Here is a 19861-nt window from a genome sequence, read left to right as displayed (position 1 = left end):
ACAAAACAGTATCAGCAGCCTCCGAAAAATTTACAACATCCAAAATATTGACATCAGCAGCTAGCACAGCGTTATCCTCCCTAGAGAGATCCAAATTAACATCAACAGGGTCACTCGAATCCAGCTTCCCGCACTGAGCAACCACAGTTTTAGGGACTTTAATAGAAGGATGCAAGATAGGGCATAAATCCTTAAGATGACCTAATGAATTACAGTGCACACAGAAATGAGGAATATCATCAAAAGTTATATTCTGAACATAGCCCGATTTTACCGAGCCAACCCAATTCTTATCAGCATGTTTTTTTGTAACATCCAATTCAACAAGGATACGAGCCAAAGATGGACGGGAGCCGGATGCAGTCGCCATATCCGACTTAAGAGGACAACAAAAAATCGAACCTAATCCGAACAAAATTTTAGGAGATAATAGATGCGGCCTAAGGAGGGGGAAAGAAATCCAGATAGGTACAATAGGTGAATCAACCTCAACGTCCAAGTTGGAAGACCATTTTACCACTTTCATATAGCAATTTTGAACAAAATATGATCTATGTGAGAAAATCCGACAATAATCAAAATCATTCAACAATTTAATCAAAACATTCCGGTTATTAAGAACTGTAACCGAAAAATCCCCTATCAATTTTAAATTGAAGCAAAACTTCCGAATAGCATCAACCGACGGTCGTCTACCGGGAAAACGTCCAACCAAAGCAAATTCGAAGGGTGCAGCAAGCGACCGCGCCTCTTCCTCATAAATTAACAAAGCCGATAAGCCACGATGCGAAGAAACATTTAGATCAGGGAAAGAAGATGAAGTACCAGATAAAGCGTCTTTAAACGAGAGAGGCGCAGAAGCCCAACTTAAAAACCGGGATCGCGAAGACGAACAGACGCCATGAGGGAGAAAAGATACCTGACCCACAACCGGGGAGAAAAAGCCCTCAAACCTCGTCGGAGAAGAAAGGTCGGCAGAACCCTAGCAAAGCGGAGCAAAACATCGCAAAATGCAGTGTATTTTTTTTAAGGTCACTGACGCATTCTTTTCCTATCACTCAAATCTTATAAATACCCCCTAAGAGTAAAATTATTACTTACGGACAATAAAGATTGTACAGTATAATTTTGTATATAATTTAATCATTTTATAATGTATATGGATACTATATACACTCACTCACATGCAGATGATTTTTTTACCGTCCGAACTCCAACAAGAGTAATTTCTCTCTCCCCAAAGGATAACTAGAAATCAAATTTTTATATCAAATTAAATAATTAATCTTTTTTATTTATATTTTCTTTTTAAAAAATTAATTTTAACGTTTATAAAATCTTATTAATCAAAATAATGACATAATATTTTTACTAAAATTTTATGTCCCTATTAACAGAACTGTGAGATAAGTACAAAATAAAATTTATCAGTTCATTTATTTACCAGCAAAGTCAATTGGTTACTCCCTCAACAATTCAAAGTCATTCGGAGACCAATCAGAATGAGCCACGTCAATACCACGGCTCAACACTGATACCATTCGATGCCACGCTCGATATAGCTGATCTGATTCGTTATGATTGATCTCTGGTTATAGAATTAAGTTTGGCATCGCACAGAATGATTTCTCCATATCCAAACCCAAAGATTTTAATTTCTAATTTTTTTGTTAATAAATTGAGGGATTTCATTGTAATTCGATTATATGTTCCCGATGACTTGCCCTTCATTAAATAATTTCGGTAAAGTGTAAAGGGAAATGAAGAAGAAGAGAAATGTCTTCACAGTCCCCGCTCTCCAACCATTTCCTTTTCAGCGCAATTTGTGCACACTTTTCAAAGCTGTCAGTTTCTGCACCTTTAAAGCCCATAGGCTTCCGCCTTTCAAAGCGCATGCTGATTTAATTTAAGAATATTATAACATAAAGTTTTAATTATTTTTATTTATACGGCAGTACTTTTAAAGAAAATCGGATGGTTTATATCAAACAACCGATAAAATAGAAGAGAATTGGATTGCTTACGTGGCCAGACGCGATAACTAGATCATAGTAGTAGAGCTGCAGTGGAGTGGATGACACGTGGACGCCAAAGAAGGTCGCTGGATTCTTGAACCTCATCTTCACCGTTGAATTGATCGAGATCATTTTTGTGGGAACGCCGGTGAAGTCCATTCCAGCTTGGATGTTGTATCGCTCGAACACCAGGCTCTGCAAATTACAATTTAAAGCAATAAATAAGAATATATATATATATATATATTTTTAGGGAAATTTGGGGCATAGCCCAATAAATAAGAATATTAATTTGCTATTTGAAAAACGTAAGATAAAATCTAAAATGGATTTATTTTAGGTAAGAATATCATTTTAAATAATAAAATAAATACTTCCTAAAACATTTGGTGACTGATCAGACGAGCATAAAATAACATTTATGTCCTCATAAACTGTACCAAAGATCCGCTCGTAGGATGGTTTCTTGTTTTGAATCTGAAAAACAAATTTAAAATAATATATTTAAATATATGCGCCAGACCTAATTTTTGTCGTCTCGGGTTCTTTTCCGTGTTTCATGGGAAATTAAGATATTTATTTCAGAAATAACAGTATAATTTATGTGTAAATCTACCGATTACCACTAGAATAACTTCGCCTTTGGATTAAACATAATAATGATTTTCACATTATGTATTCTATTACAGAATCAAATGACTTTTTGCGAATTAGAAAAGTAAATTTTCGGTAATATAACTAGACATTGCCATCAATTCTTAGAAAACTTGAAGAATTTCAAAAATTTCATAAATCTAAAATAACAGAAGGAAAATACAGGGGAAAATGAGATGAGGGATGGAAATGAGATGGAAGAACCTTGATAGTGATTTTGGGCTCGTAAGCTTTACTTGCCCCCCAGAGAATGATCGAGAAAAGGCTAAACAGCAGAAAAAATCCGACAGAAAACATCACGGCATAGAAACGAAAACCCCATCTCTCTTCTTCTTCTTCTTCCTTTTCCACGTCCTCCTGATCCCCTCCGTGTATTTCTTGAGGAACCTTACGCCAATACCCATTCCTAAGCGAAGCAGAGAACCGCGTGGTGGAAGATTCTCGAGAATGGTGGATCGGGGAGCTGGCATAGCGATGGTGGGTCGGATGCTGGTGGTAATGTTGATGAACAGGGGAACCAGCCGGGCTTAGGCCGAAGATCGAGAGCTTCTCATTGTCGAGATTTGAAGGACTCATGACGTAGTAGACCGGTCGACGTGGAGATCGAGGAGGCGAGGAGGCGGCGAGGCTCGTTAAATCGGAGTCTGATTGTCTGTGCATTGTTGTGGAGAGGCGGTTCCGTCGCCGGATTGAGGGTTTCCGGAGGTAGAACAGAGAAGAGAAGAGGCGAGCTAGGGATTGGGGATTCGGATTTGGAGTTTGAAGGAGAGAGAAACAGAAAGAGGAAGACCGGGTAGCGAGCAATGGCTTAGAAGGATTTTAAAGAGAAGTGAGAATGAGAGGAGAGGGAGTGAGAATTTCTTTTAATGAATAATTTAATTTTTAAATAAAAATATGAGAGGAGAGGGAGTGAGAATTTCTTTTAATGAATAATTTAATTTTTAAATAAAAATACACGATCTTAAATAAATAAAGGATATGGGAAATTTTCTTTTTGAGAATATGCTTTAATTTGTAATAAAATTTTGAGAATTGGAAGTGTGGAACAGCTCTATTTGCCCTTTTTAAAGCATTAGTGCATCCGCAGTTGAGCAGCTCTATCTTTTGCAGTAAGGTTGCAAAGTAGGTCTGCAAATGATAGGTATTTTGTTCATATTTAACTCATTGGATATCAAGATGAAAATAAATAAGATTGATTTTAATTATCATGATTAAATTTTAATTATTATAAATTTAATTTAAATTCATTATAAAATAGATGTAATATATAATTAATGAATTTTAATTTTATCATTGTGATTCCTTCTTGAGTTTTATAAAGTTTGTTATAAATAGGAGTGACAATATTTGACACGACCTGAAAAACTGACTCGAATAGTTTAGGTTAGGGTAAACTTGGACAAAAAATGGGTCATATATGGGTTCAACAAATTGACTCGTTTCAAAAACCGGGTCGATTTAACCTAGAAGCCCAAATTGACCTGTTTTTTATCCGAAAACTCATTTTTTTGGAAACCCGAGATTGATCCGTTTTTTACCCGAAAACTAGCAATTTTTTATCATCCCCGGTCACTCTGGTCATGTTGGGTTGACTCGGATCTGAAGCGAGTCAAGTTCGGGTTGACCATAATAATGCCGGATAAATTATGGGTTCGACCCGAACCCGTCTTGTCACCCGAAATTGACACCCCTAGTTATGAAGTTGTCATGAAAAAATCAACTTATGTTTCATTTGGAACAGCTTTTTTAATGTTTTTATGCAGTTTTTAGTACAAAATTTTAAATTAAAAAAAAAAAACTTATATTAAAAAATTGCTTCATAAAGCAATAAGGAAGCAATTTAAAACAAAACTTTGGGCTTTATTTTTGAACATTTTTCTTATTGCTTTATTGTTCAAATAGTAATCAAAATTTTTATTTAATCACAATTTCTGATAGTTTTCAAAAAAAAATTGTGTTGAGAAATTGCTTACTATAAAAGCTTTAAAAAATTACTTTATATATAACATATTTACAAAAGCAATAAAAATCAACTTTTCACAACCAAAATATAAGAATGCACTATAAAACAATAAAAAATAGTAACAAATTAAAATCTTAATTGTTGTATGAAAAATAAAACAACCAAAAAGTTATTCCAATAAACTTAAAATGTAAATTTTGTACAAATTAAAATTTAATGAAAATATTATAATAAAATTTTTTCACCTAATAATCCATAAGTTACTCTTGGCTTTTTTTAGACAAACTTCCAAAATGTAGTAGCCTTAAATATTATATTATTAAAAAAACTTCTTTAATTAAAATTAAATATATCTTTAAAATAAATTTTTTTATTTGAAAGAAATATTTCAAGATTGGCTTACAAAACTTTTTAATACTATTTTGAAGACTACGTGGGCACTGGAGAAGTGGCTTGGAAACGTCATCTTGACCGTTCAATTGATGTAGATAAATTTTGTGCCCGGCTGAATGTTGTAGCTTGAAGCCTTGAACACATCACAAGCTATGCCAAATTTTTTTAACTAATTTTTTAATTAATAAAATAATAAATAATAAATAGTATTGATTTAATAAAAAACTATAAAATGCAAACATAGACTCGCACAGAGGGCCAATTTTGGAAGAAATTTTTCTATGCAGATGTCGGACCATCGAAGATGAATGAGAGCACACCACGTCACCCATACACAACACCGGTATACAGCAAAAAATGATGTGGCGAGCTCTCATTCATCTCCCCATCTGAGATCCGCATAGAATAATTAATCCAATTTTAGAGCCCAACGATATCTCTATGACCGTCTTCAAAAGATTTTAGGAAATTTATAATCATTTTTTTCTTCAATTTCAATTTTAAATGATCTTCAAATTGACTAAAGCTTTAATTTATGTTCACTATATAACTATAATTGGCTCGTAGCTCATAGTGGAGGTTTAGGCTTCATTTGATCCAGTTTTTTAAATAAATTTTTAGCACAAAAATTTTTAATTTTAAAAAATTTTGCTATGAAATTTTTTTAAAAAAATCAATAAGAAATAAGTTTCAAAGAAAGCCTTATGTTATCATATAGGGAGCGGTCATAATTCATAATTTTCTTAAATCTATAATTTCACATAGAGGATTTTCAAAAAGGAGAGTGATTATTATGCAAAGAAAAACATGATTATCAAAAAATAAAAATGAAGCAAATTTGTCAAATTGTTTGGCGCAATCTAATTGCGCCAAATAATTTAATGAGTTATGAATACACCAAATTGTTCGACACATTCAGTTGAAACAAGAGAGAAATATTTTGGAGAGAGAGATGTGAGGAGACTGGGATAGAAGACATATAGGAGAGAGAAAAAAAGAAATGAGAGAAAAGAGGGAGGGAGAGATGGATGTGAAGAGAGATATTTAAATAAATTGTTGGTATTTAAAATAATATGTACTTAATCTTTAAGTAATATTAAATAAAGTAATTAAAAAAAAAGAGTTATGTTCTGAGATTACCAAAATCTTTTGAGATTTTATAAAGTTTATGTCAGGAAATAATTTGTTGTATATAAGGTATTTTCTGATAGCTATATGTCATGTTCTAGTGCTTATGGATATATTCTGTTGCTATAAACACAAAAGAGAGTCATAGGGGGTCAGAATCCTATGAGATTTTATCTATTTCCAAGAAATGTGATATGAATTGTGCTGTGATATGAATTATATTATATTCATCTACTCAATACTATTTTTTATAATTGAATAATTATTATGCTTGTATTACATTTTTCAGTATAGTAATTTAATAGATTTCATTTAACTAATTTTAAATATTTAATAAAATATTTTCAAAATTTAGATTGATTTATGTGATTTGATGTGAATTTTTTCTACACATAGCCATATACTGTGGTGTATATATATTTTAATGAAATAAAAAAAATATCATAGATGAGTTTATTTTCAGTATTTGAATGTTTTAGTCGTCTGTAATAGATAATATATATATAATGAATATTGGAAGAAAATTTGAAACATTCCAAAACTAAATATTGAGATTTGTCTGTCACAGCTCAACATGATATGATCAATCTTGATCGGTTTGACTTATGATAAGCTGTTGTTGTATCAGAGTAATAGTTTTGGAATCATATTGTAAAATAAAGCTATAATAATTAATATGTAAGTCTAGTGAGTAGTTTTGAGTCTATTTGTGTGTTCATTATTATTTGTTTCGCGTGCATGTACGTTTAGTTTCATATTCTATGTGACTATGGATCCGTCATACCCATATATGACAAATGGATAGAGTGCTAGTAATGCAACTCCTATGCATAGTACTACTCTGATAATGGGATCTGATATAGTTTCACAATTTGTTAGCCTAGTTGATTGGTGAGGCGTAGGGCAGGGTTCCTGTTTGCGATAGTTGATGATCTAGACATACATCTGTAAATATTTTTGAGATTGAAGTATCCGAGATTTGAGGGTGCTATTGAGCTCAGGGTAGCATAGGACTGGTTAAAGAGTTTGGAGAAGACATTTGATGGTATATAGTGTCCTCCTGAGTTGAAGGTATCATTAGTGGTCTTTCTCGTAGATTATGAGGCAGAGCACTAGTGTATGGGCTAGCAGGAGGATAAATTTCAATGCAAGTTAAACTCTTTGATTAAATGGGAATAGTTCTCTAATGTATTTCAAGCATGATTTGTACCACTTTCTACATGACAGTTAATGCAAGAGGCTTTTTTCAGACTAGTTCAGGCGAGCACGACAGTTATGCAGTACGAGACAGAGTTCATTATTTTCGCTATATATAGGGAGTGGTCATACTTTATAATGTCTTAAATATATAATTTCACGGTACTTAGTTTTATAGACCCAATTTGTCTGGATAAAATAAAAATTGATGTTCAAAACAAGGGTTCGTTGATGCTTTAAAAAAAATCATATAAATTTTGATTCAGCATTTTAATTAGAAAAAATTAGAATATTTTTGTTTATTTTAAGTAAACTTATTGTCAAAATGTGGAGGTAGATGATAATAATATAATAAGATCTATATCACGAAAGTTGGATGACATAAGACACTTACATTTAAAAAAAAATATAATATTCAAGTTTTATTAAAAATTGTCGTTCAATGGCGTGGTTTAAATTATCACAAAATAATGTAAATATTTGACAAATATTTTAATAATTTGACTTTTGTTCCAAATTTGAAAGGGGAGATGGTTATCAAATTTAGAGAAGCTTAAAGTTTCATTGTTGACAATTATTGTTGCTTGTTTGCAGTTGACCAACATAAACGATCTCCAAAGTCCACATTGCTCGATTGTGATCATTTAACTAACATGGTCTCTCTATCAACTACCACCATAACATTTATAATCATCCAATCGCCTTGCCTAGAATCAAGCGATGTTTGTCACATCTTCTTGTTTCTCAAGTATTTTCATGCTATAAAGAGTTTTCTTACTTTTGCCATGAAATTTATTTTATATTTGTTGCGTCCTGGAATATTCGCAAAATAAATTTATTTTTTAAATATTATAATTAAAAAATGAAGAAAAAATATAAAATAAAATTATTAAAAATTATATATCTAACATCTAAACATTTAATTATTAATTATATAAAAATTACGATAGTATATAAATAAATATTAAAAAAGTATATATTTGATATATAAGCATACATGTAAATCCCTTGAATTGTTATCCGAATATCCGGCCTAGATTTTATTTTTATTCATTTGTCAGGGGCGTGAATACGGTGAGTCGGTCACAGGAAATTGCTTGTGAGGGTTGTCGAGTGACAGAACGCAGCGGTCCGAGAGAAGTGGCAAAAAACCTCTCGCAGTCTCGTTTATCGGCATCCGGTAGTCCACTCCGTATCGACGTCGACATTGATCTCGATATCGACCTCGGAAATAGTTTCTTTGGGGAGCTTAAGGTATGATCGGATCCACTTGCGGTCTTTCCATTTTTCTCGATCAATCGTTATGTATTGAATATCCTTTTCACCGCTTGGTTCGGTTTTTGTTTTTGGAGAACTTAGGTGATTGGCAAAAATTCAGGAAAAAAATGTAATTTTTCTTTTTAAAATTGAATTTTGTTGGGAAAGATCCTTAGTTCAGAAAGTTTGTGCAAGATCTAGGTTTCTGGGAATCGTCTAGGAATCGTTCAAGTGTATCACGCAGTTAGGGTTGATTATATTTTGTTTAGGATCAAGCTCTTGGAACTGCTGGTATGTGGCATCGCTTAAAAAGAGTAGGAAATTTTTTCCTTTTCTGGTTGTGAGGTTTGACTTGTTTTATCGCCGTCTTCAGTGTTTGATGTATTTGGCCGTGAGTGGTTTGCTGGCAAGTGCTAGCTTTCTTTTTTGAAGTAGTTTAATGGATAGAAAGGTTTTTTTTTTTTTTTCAATTAACTATTAGATTATTCATAGTATTTGAATAAAGTTATTGCGTTATTTTTTGTTTTTTGTTTTTGTTTCCATTACTCTATGCTGTTTAAGGAGACGCGCGTGAATATCTTTTGGCTGTTCTGTTCATCGGAGGTTTGCAAAGATGCTACCTTTAAGAGAATGTAATTGTGGAGAATTTATTACTTCTTTACATTGGCATATTGGCATTGGAAAGGATTGAATTTATTATGGTTTGTGGCCCTTTATTTTAATCTCTAGACAAGACGATGATAGATAAATCATAGTTGAACAAATTGAATCCAATCCCTTGTCAAAATATTAGCATTTTTTACTATTAAACATCATGCACTGTACTTCTTTAAAAAATTGCTTATTGGATCAATTCAAGGCCAAGTAGCCATTATTTCATTTGGCTTCAAAATACAAAATCTGATTTTCTCTATCATTCATAGGACGGGTTCGGAACAATGATCAAGCAATGTCCATTATGATTTGAAGCTAATGAGTTTGAATCATGAAAATAACTTATATGTATTATGGAAGTGACGTATGTAAAAAACCCTTAGATTGGGCATAGGCATAATCTTTGAAATAATAGGAGTATCGTATATTCGTTAGGAGTTCAGACAAATACAAAGTATCAGTGTAAGCCAATCCCATAATCAGGGGCAGAACCAGCCATAATTTTGAGAGGGGGGGGGGGCATATATGTTGGGGGTTTAAGGGGGCAGGGCCCCCTGGCGGGGTTCGACCTGAGGAACAAATTTAGATTTACTATTTCTCTTTGTATTTGGTTGATCGTTCTCTAATAACAACACCTCTACACAATGTGTTGAATTGTATTAGGGGCAATTGCCTAAAGACCATAGTATTTTAGAACTTTTAGGGGGTGGGGGGCAATTGCCTAAAAATTCTTATAATGAAGACTAAAAAATAAATTGAGGGGGGACAAATTGCCTAAAAAATCGTATAATAAATTATTTTTCTTAGGGGGGGGGGAGGAATTGCCTCCCCTGGGCTCAAAGGGGTTCCGCCCCTACCCATAATTATTATTGTTATAAATCTCCGGTCTTATTGCATAAGTTCCACTTCAATGTACAATCTCTATCTTCATTAGTTATATAATTATTTTCATGTATGATTTTGTGATATATTAGGTTTTGAACCATTCATGTGATGGCGAGATTTGATACTTTTGTGCATATCATTCATTCCTTTGCTCGATTCCATGTACAAAGTGTATAGTTATTTTCAACTTGCTATAATCAGTGCTTCATGTTTAAAATATCTTGAATTTCATTTGAGAAGTTTATTTGTTCTTGTTCATCTATGATTGGCTCATGCAATTCTTGGTTATAGTTTTGACTTAATTTATGATGAAGATGCATCCATGCACATTCTTGAATTTTGTTTATATAAACCTTTCTCCTGATGCTCGCCACATCATGCTTTTTTTGTCTTTTCAAAAATCTATTTCCATTCCTTATATAATGATACCTTGTAGTTTGTTTTGATTTTGTCAACTCTACGAATAAGTTATCTCAAAGTTGATATCATATCTTCATGCCAAACTCTCAAACTTGATGATTTTTTTAATTCTTTTAAAATTTGTTTTTTTTTATTGGAAATTGCCTTTGGTTGTGTCAATTGCTGATTCAGGATGACTCAGGTTAGGATTTTTAATGCAACTAATATAATGTGAAGTTTTTTTTTTTTATAATATAATATAATGTGAAGTATGTTGATATGTAAAGGAAAATTTAGGGTTTACTTATTATTACTATTTCCTAATCAAGCTATCAACTCACTTTCTTTTTATGAAAAGAAGTAATAGTAGTTTACAAGCCTAACTGATAATTAAGTTATTATAAGTTTGCGAGAATTTCAATAAAAATTGAAAATAATTAATTCATCAAGCAATAAATTATATTTAAATAACATTAAGTTTCTAATATATTACTTTCTAACCAAATTTAGAATATTAAACTAGTTGATAACAAATTATGTAGAAGAAAAATGCAATGAATAACTTCACCAAAGTAGATAAAAATAAGGTCTAGGTATAACGAGCCGATTTTACGTAGAATCAAGTAATTGTATGCTTACCATGCTCAAATGGATGATACAGCCAACTTACAATTGAAAAAAATGATAATTAGAGGTGAAATATAATTCAAACAAAAAAATTATAAATTAAGTGCCTTAGACTACTATTTCTGGACTACTCATAGATTGAAACATGATTAACTTTAATTTAAATTCAAATTTATTCTAAATTATTTTTAGAAATTCTTAATACATCCTAATAAGGGTTTAATTTGACTTTTAAATTTTCAAATAACCCAATCTGGAAGTTCCATGGCACCAAGTTCCACACTTCTAAAAGCATATGTAAATACCAAGCACCACGCCTTTGCTAGTCTTACTCACAAAACTTGATAAGGCCCAAGAGGTAGAAAAACACAAATATTGCAAAACCAAAAAAAATCAGAAAGGAAGCCATAAGCAAATGAATCTCACAAGCGATGGCCTTAAACATGCATATGTGCCTTTTTCATTTCTTTATTTGTTAAAGGAAGGAAAATTCACTTAAAATTTCTGATAAATAAATTAATTGATGAAATAAACCAACTATTGGAAAATAAATACATAACTTAAAAAATAATGTTTGGTATGATGCTTTTATTGAGAATGATATTAAGATTTTCATCAAATATGCTCGAGTTGGACAAATTTGGTTCTAAAAAAAATTAGGATTTATCACTCATCAAGCAAATTTAAACACATATAAATCATAATGGTAAGGTTTAACTTGATAACGAATAAGATATCCTTGAAAGCTACCATTAAAGTGAACACAATCTCATTCCTAAAATAGATTTTATAAATAAGTTGCATAAATTTATTTAGCTGAGGATTGATGTGGAATCATAAGGAAGAGGTGAAAATGAAGTAGGATTCAATGAATTGGTAGTAAACTTATATAATATGGTCATATTAGATTCATAAAAAAATGGATTTATACATGAATTTTTAGAAACTTTTAATTTGTATGCATTATTTCCGATATGTTGCATAGTATTTAATGGTCTACCCTCATTGCTTTCAATTTCTCAATGATTTTAAATGGAAGTTTTTTTTTAAGATTTACGGATACCATAACCTTATCACTAGGCTTAAGTTCTATGTACCTCTTATTCGCATCAATATAAATCGTATAATTGTGATAATTAACAGTCAATTTTTTGCGAATATCCCATGCAATATGTACAAATCATGAAATTATTATTATTTTATGAGAAAACTAATGGATATTTTTTGAAACTAAGATATATTCTAAGGATTTCTTACAATGAGTTATAGAAAATGAAATGCTGAAGCCAAATTACATAATTATGTCATTGACTCATGTCTATATGGATGAGCATCTTCTTTAAATAAGACTAGCCCAAATGATTTAAAATTAAGTTTTGATGGATTATGCACCTTTAGAATTGTCCAAATAGATAAAATTTAAAATTTAGGTTTGTTTAAAGGTGTTTGTTTTTAAGGAATTCTTTAAAATATTATTGCAACATGAATTTCTCCATTAGATTCTTTTTATAAATTAATATATCATGAAATCAAGGGCAAAAGGCAAAGTCATCATTGGTCTGATTAACCGGGCATGGTAAGAATATCAACGAAGAATTCATCCAAATTTGCATTTTCAATCCATTCATTTAATTCATCAATTGCATCAAATCGTTTAGTTTCTCTTTTAGACATAGATTCTATTTTCATTTGAAATTCAAATTTAGATTTGTGTAATGAGCAATTTTACTCTCAAACCCATTATGACTTTTGATCAATTATATAGGTTCATATTCATAATTTATTTTAGATATAGATTTTGATTCAACAACATCAAATATTGATTCAGAGTATTATTGCAAATTGTATTGTGGGTTGAATATATCCTCAAATGAGTATTCATGACTATCATTTCTACAACTGGATCGAGTTCAGCATTTTATAATTCTCACATTTCATTTGTTTTAAATGAGATATAATTGAGTTTCATAGAAATCAACACCCATGCAACAACCCTAATAGGGTGCTTGTAACACGCCTCAATACCCAAAGATTTTGATAAAGTCTCAGATAACGTTTTTGGTTAATTGTAAAGTTGGTTCATTCCTAATATTTCATCCAAGACCTTTAACAAAGCAAATAACATTAACAAATTAATTTTAAAACAAATCATATATAGTTATAAGACCTGTAAATATATTATTTAAGCAAGATATAATTATTTTATTTAATTTTTTGAAAGTGATTACACAATTCATCCAATATCCACTTTAAGTGTATGTTTCATGCGAGTTGATTATCTCCCACTCAAAATGCTTCGCCAAAAACAATGGAGTGTATCCACTAATTTTGTTTCAGCAACGACAGTAGCACTTGCTTTGTTCTACTCTCCAGTGCATGAAGAGTTGATTAGTTGACCATATTTTTACTTCTTGCGTACATTGTATTGATCTGTATAGCTGAATGATGATGCAGTTTCTCTATGTTTATCGTGCAGGATGACTTCTGAGTCCAGTTTAGAGGGCTCCAGTTCTATCCAGGTCAATCTTGACAGTTCAGAATCAACCATTGGAATCAACATCAAAACTCTGGATTCACGGACATTTTCCCTTCGAGTGAACAAAAATGTAAACTCTTTTTGCGCTCATTTAGATGACACTCACCACGTGTTTGTACCTTGCTCTTTGTTAGGTTGATATTGTAATTGCAAATATATATTTTTTGTAAATTGATAGATAAAGTTATAACTCATGCTGCATGAAAACCTTACAAAACTAAATTGCATTCCTGCTGTTCTTTATCATACAAATCTGACATGCATGTGACAAATATGTAAGAATAAGAACTAGTGATACAAGCATGCTTGACTTTCAGAATGTTTAGCTAACATTTGATTTGAATTTTGGTGTTTTTCATCATCATGTTGTTCCTTTCCCTCTTTTTACCATTGGCCCTCTATTTATTGATTTTTTTGTAGATTTTTTGTTCATTGAATTTATTTTAATAATCTTTACTATCCTTATACCTACTATTTGTGTTTAATTCTATGAATCTCATCGTTGATTCGCTCCTGCCGAGTGCCGTCCAAAGTGTTAATCTAGTCTTCACAAATCATTCAGATGACTTATATTCATGTTAACTTATGTCTATCTTTTTAAATTTCTAACCCTCTAATACAATTTTATCTACTTGTCCAATGGATATATTTTTACCCTTTATTCTGCATGTCTAAAACATCTAAGCCTAATTTCAACTACCTTATCTTTAGTAAGTGTTACTTTAATCATTCCTTAGTTTATCCTTCTTAATTGCCCAACTTAGCTTCCAAAATTTTCAATTGACCAGCATTTAGATTTGTATACATCATCGCCATCATTAATAGACTTATCGTAACTATTTGGAGTTAACTGTATGAATCATCATTTTTTATTCGGGAAAAAGGCCAAAATGGTTCATAGTTTATTTGTATAGAGTCATTTTAGTTGTAACTATCCAATATATTAAATTAGTCCATTGACTCCTCAAACATGATGCAAAATAGATCCTTTGTTAGATTATTTTGGATCAGATTTAAGGAGTGAAGGGACTATTTTAGATCAGTTTTGAGGATTCAATGGGCTACATTGGATACATTAGATACTTTGGGATTAAGGCAACCCCTAGAAGTAGTGTAGGGGCTGATTTTTTTTCTCTTATTCATTTGTTTCAACTGAGTATTGTTCGAGGTGTTAAATCTATTCTTTGCAGATCATTTTAATAACTTCCAATCCCTTCTTCTTGTTAATCCTCCAACACTGATTTTATATACTCATTCAGTGTATTTTCTAGACTCTTCATTGTTCCCATTCAAACCACTTATGTTTATTTTCAATTATTTTATTTTTCATAAATATCAATCCATTCATTTCTCTATTATTATTTTCTCATAATTTATTTGTTCTATTTTGGTCACACAATAATCTTATCATTCTCATTTCTTTCATGTTGAACTTTGCATCGATTATTTTTTTAATTCTAAACACTTTAATATAACCTTTATCACCAACCTAATTGTAGTTTTATAAAAGTTGTCTCATATCTTCTTACCATATAATATTGTTGATGCACATTTCTTTTTTAATTGTCTAGCTTTAACTCTAAAATTTTATCTTCATCTATATTCCCATCATTTTATGTAATTGACCAAAGACACTTAAATATATTGCCCACAATATTTGGCCTCATTATAAATTTATAGAGTTTACTTTTATGTCTCTTATTATACTCATATATTACATAATACTCTCGAGTTACTTTTCCATTTTGAACCCCTAGTCTTTAATTAAAAGTAATATTTCCATTTTTATTTTATTTATTATGTATAATAAATCCAAGTTATTTTACCTTTCATACACGAGTCTCAAATTATCTTCTACATTGCTGGCCACCGCCACCGCCGCCGGCCACCACCACCGCTGTCGGCTATCACCACCGTCATCGCTGCTACATCGCTGCTAGCCGCTATCCATCACCACCGGAGGCCGCAACTGTCGGCCGACTCCACTCGCCGTTTGTCACGACCTTTTTTGGACTTTACATTACATTCATTACTTCAAACAAAACAAAAATAAAATCATTCACTTACATTTACTTTACATTCATCCAAACAATTCAAAAGTATTTTTTTTACACTGCATTCTTTTTCGAGCTAACTAAACCGCCCCTACTTAAAAAGATAAATGTTCTATTCTGATTCTCCATTTGTTTCAATATAGTTCGGCGATTTTCGCAATGAATTAAGCTTTCAAGTTTTATTTCACCTTTTACTGATGTAAGACATGGTAGAGTCTATATTCACTATTGCAAATTTATGATGAGATGCGCAAAAAAATATAAAACATACAACAATTTACAATTTTTTAACTTTTAATTACACAAAAAATAGTCTCTTTTTGATGTAAAATTCAGAAACATGCTTCATTTGTTTTAATAGATATTATAAAAATCACTAAAATTGAAAATTTGCAAGAACAAATATAAAAGTATGCAGGTTTAGCTTTCCCATTACATAAAGAAAATTACAATGTATTAAATTTAATAAAATCTCTAGCGTGAACATAAACCAATCTTAAGTTAATTTAGATGAAAGGACTATAATATAAATCACCAATTGGAAGGCTCATACCTCATGTTGGTACAAAGAGAATCACCCGTCAGAAGTTGATGTCAAGACTTGCAGTGCGCTCGAAAAATTTGCATACAACAACATAAATAATAATTGAGTGGAAACAAAATTTTAATTCAATCATTTCATGTATTTTACTATTCTTAAGGGTCCTATTTATAACGTAAAATGACCCAAAATAAGTAATTTATCAAAATCCTCCAATATTTGGCCCAAATATGGAATTGATTCACAGAACCAAAACATCAAATCAATAGCAATAATATATAAATAATCTTTTGAAATAATGGCTAAATAATGAATAAAAAGAAAATAAGAGAAACCGACTGTATGCTTAAATGAAAATCAGATTCAATTGAATTGGGATGTCCAAGAGTTGAGTTGAAATAACTTGTAATAGTAAATCAAACCTAATAACAACACATGTTTTTAGTAGTAATATATCTAGTGGGGGTTTGTGACTTTAAGCGATCAAGTCATTAATAAGATAGTGCACATTTTAGATATCTTGGATCTATTGTTCATAGTGATGGTGAAATAGATGGGATATTATTAGTATAATTAAAGTTGGATGGATGAAATGGAGGAATGCATCGGGCTTGTTGCGTGATAGAAAAATACCACTCAAATTTAAGGTAAAATTCTATAAGATGGTGGTTAGACCTGCAATGCTTTATGGCGCAGAATGTTAGCCATCAAAAGAGAAACATAATATTAAGTTAAGTGTTGCAGAGGTGAGGATACTCAGGTGGATGAGTGGCTTTACTCTTAGAGACAGGATACGAAATGAGCATATACGTGAAAACGACGGCCTTCCGATGACCCGGTTAGGAGAGTAGGTGTATTAGGTTTAACCTATGTTAAGAAAGGTAGAGGTAGACATAAAAAGACTTAGTTAGACAATATCAGAAATGACCTTTCTTTATTAGATTTAAATAATAATTTAACTCTTAACCAGACACAATGGAGAAAAAAGGATTCATGCAGCCGACCCCACATAGTGGGATAAAGGCTTGATGATGTTGTTGTTGTTGTAATAAATCGAGCCTAATGAGGTAAACTAAATAATATAGAATATATTTCTATCATTTACACCAACATCATAGGTACGTTACATTCAAATTAGAAGTCAGAAAATTGAAGAATAAGATAGAGTTGATATCAATGCACATGATTTGTGTTTATAATAAATAAAGTCTTGGATTTGCATCATTCTTCTTGACATACAAATGTCTTGTTTCATGCAAAATTATCACTGAATAATCACAAGTAGTTATGCCATCCTAAAACATAAGATATTCTTTATTTCCACAATCTAGTTGACATAATCCGACTAGTATGATAGCATCTGAAATATGATGAGTAAATTTGGGTCGAAAGTTGTTGGATTTGAATTACGAGTAGATGAAAACTGGTAAGAATCAACGACATTAGTAGCATGTTCATGAAATAAAGCCAAACCAGATATACTGAAGTATGTAGTGATATCATAGTTATTCAGAATTTTTATTTTATAAGTATATTTTCTAGTGCATTGTAATATTGCCTTGCTTTTTTTTTTTGTATTTAGTTTTTTAAAGTCCTAATGGGAAGCCTTTTTGGATTTGGGTTTACCATTAATTTGTTGTCTGGTTTGAATTTCACATATCTTCTATTCACAGCAGCAATAGACTTATAATTCTTATAATTAATTATTAGTTTTCCACGAATGAAGTAAGTAATGAGAACACCAAAACACCAATATGCATCTTGATGGATACTAATGATGATTTTTAACTTATTCCTTTAAGATATGGTGATAAAGAAATTGAAAATAATTAAACCACACAAATATGATATACCTATATGAAAAAATAACTTCTATGAAGGAATTAAGAAATTGACATAAATATTAATGTTGATCATTTATGCATTTTTAAATTCATCCATTATATAAAACTAATGTTCAAGTTTTCTTTAAGCCACTTCTTGCTAACAAGGTTATTAAAATACTCACGAAATTTCATTTTCAACATAGTTTTTTATTTTATTTTATGATTTTGAAAATTAAGAAATCAAATACCAAAAAGCAAATTCAATTGTAGGCTAATTTGTCGAAATAATTTCATAAAAATATTCAACATGAGTTAATCAACGTGTCCAATTGATTTATTAGCTTTAGAAGCATGATTTGTTCACCTTCACATTTAGGAATAATTTTATCAATTTCACAATTTGTTTATAATCTATAGTAAGCATGATTTGTTCAACTTCACATCCATAATAGATTAAATGTTGTTTTTTATATTCAAGCTAGCATTCAGGATTTAAAAGTTAAGGTTTTAATTGCAATTTAGGTTCAAATAAAATTGTAGGCTCATTTTCAATTTCTAGTTTAATTTATGATGGATGGAGTTTTAGATTCATAATTGATGTCATACTCAAAGTCAATTTTAAGTCGAACTCTAAATTTTGTTTAAATTTAAATTATGGTTTGTAATCATTTTGTAATGCAAAGCAATTATATGGCGACTCATATTGCAATTGTAAATCTTTTTCTGCATCTAATACGTCATCAAAATAATAATAAAAAACGCTATCAAAATATTATTCATAAATAGAAGTTTCTTTTATTAGGTCATATTTGATTATGCTTGATTTAGCAATTATATGTCAACTCATATTGCAATTTTAAATATTTTTCTTCAAATTCTTTAATTACTGGTGCGGTAATCCTAACATAATTTACTTAGTGTGCCTCGGCATTTAAAGATCTAAATAACATAACTTTGTATTTTTGGTGAATTGAAGCTTTGTTTATTTCTAATATCTTGCCCAAGATTTTTAATGAAACAGATAATGGTAAAAAACAATATCAAGAAAAATGATTTTTAGTTACATTGACCTGTATTTCTCTTTTAAGTTTATGATTTAGCTAAGCCCCTATAGGCTTAGTTTCTCTTGTAATATTTCACTAGTAGGTCCCTTGTTTTGATTTAGCACATTAGGTATTTCAAGATCAAAGGGATGATACCGTTCATATAAGTATTCCAAATTATTTTTCCTTTCCAAAATCCTCTTAAGATTATGCGTCCTATCGAATATAGGGAAGTTATTTTGATCATAACATTAGTAACATTGGGTTTGTGTAGAAATTTAACTTCCTCGATCCTATTTAAATAGCATAATTTTTTCATTTTTGGTTGTTCCAATGCCTACTTTTAGTTGGCATGAAATGCAATCATAAGCGCTTATACCAGTTTGATGCAAGTCATCTTAGTGCTTACAGTCACTAATGTAATCCTAGGATGAGATAGTCCAGGAAACCTACAAAAGATTACCATGACTATATCCAATCTTTAATACAGGCAAATGAGTACTCTTTGTTGCAAATTTATTAAACACACTTCATTTGAAATCATAATATAAAGTTTTTAAAATAATAAATTACATAACAAATCTGAGAACGAATATAAAACATTATTGATTTGCACCCCTAAAAGAAAATCATTTTGTATCAAACTTGCTGAATCTCAATTACACGTACAAATCATCACAAATAAATAT

General features: G+C 30.9%; 1 protein-coding gene across 4 annotated transcripts in view; it reads left to right on the top strand.

Moving 5' to 3' along the window:
- Window positions 1-8378: 8378 nt before the first annotated feature.
- The window catches only part of LOC110099099 (ubiquitin-like domain-containing protein CIP73), a 53346-nt gene continuing 41863 nt past the window's right edge, over window positions 8379-19861 (top strand). For 2 of the 4 annotated variants that reach the window (XM_020826138.2, XM_020826136.2), the window contains exons 1-2: window positions 8380-8604; window positions 13649-13778. In XM_020826138.2, the coding sequence (XP_020681797.1) occupies window positions 13650-13778 (129 nt within the window). In that variant the 5' untranslated portion in view covers window positions 8380-8604; window position 13649. Of the gene's footprint in view, window positions 8605-13648; window positions 13779-19861 lie in introns of those variants that run through there. The other 2 variants (XM_020826137.2, XM_020826139.2) reach the window with 2 other exon arrangements.

This window comes from Dendrobium catenatum, unplaced genomic scaffold, assembly GCF_001605985.2.
Source record: "Dendrobium catenatum unplaced genomic scaffold, ASM160598v2 fragScaff_scaffold_264, whole genome shotgun sequence".
NCBI lineage: Eukaryota > Viridiplantae > Streptophyta > Magnoliopsida > Asparagales > Orchidaceae > Dendrobium > Dendrobium catenatum.
This window is presented reverse-complemented; position numbering and strand designations above follow the sequence as displayed.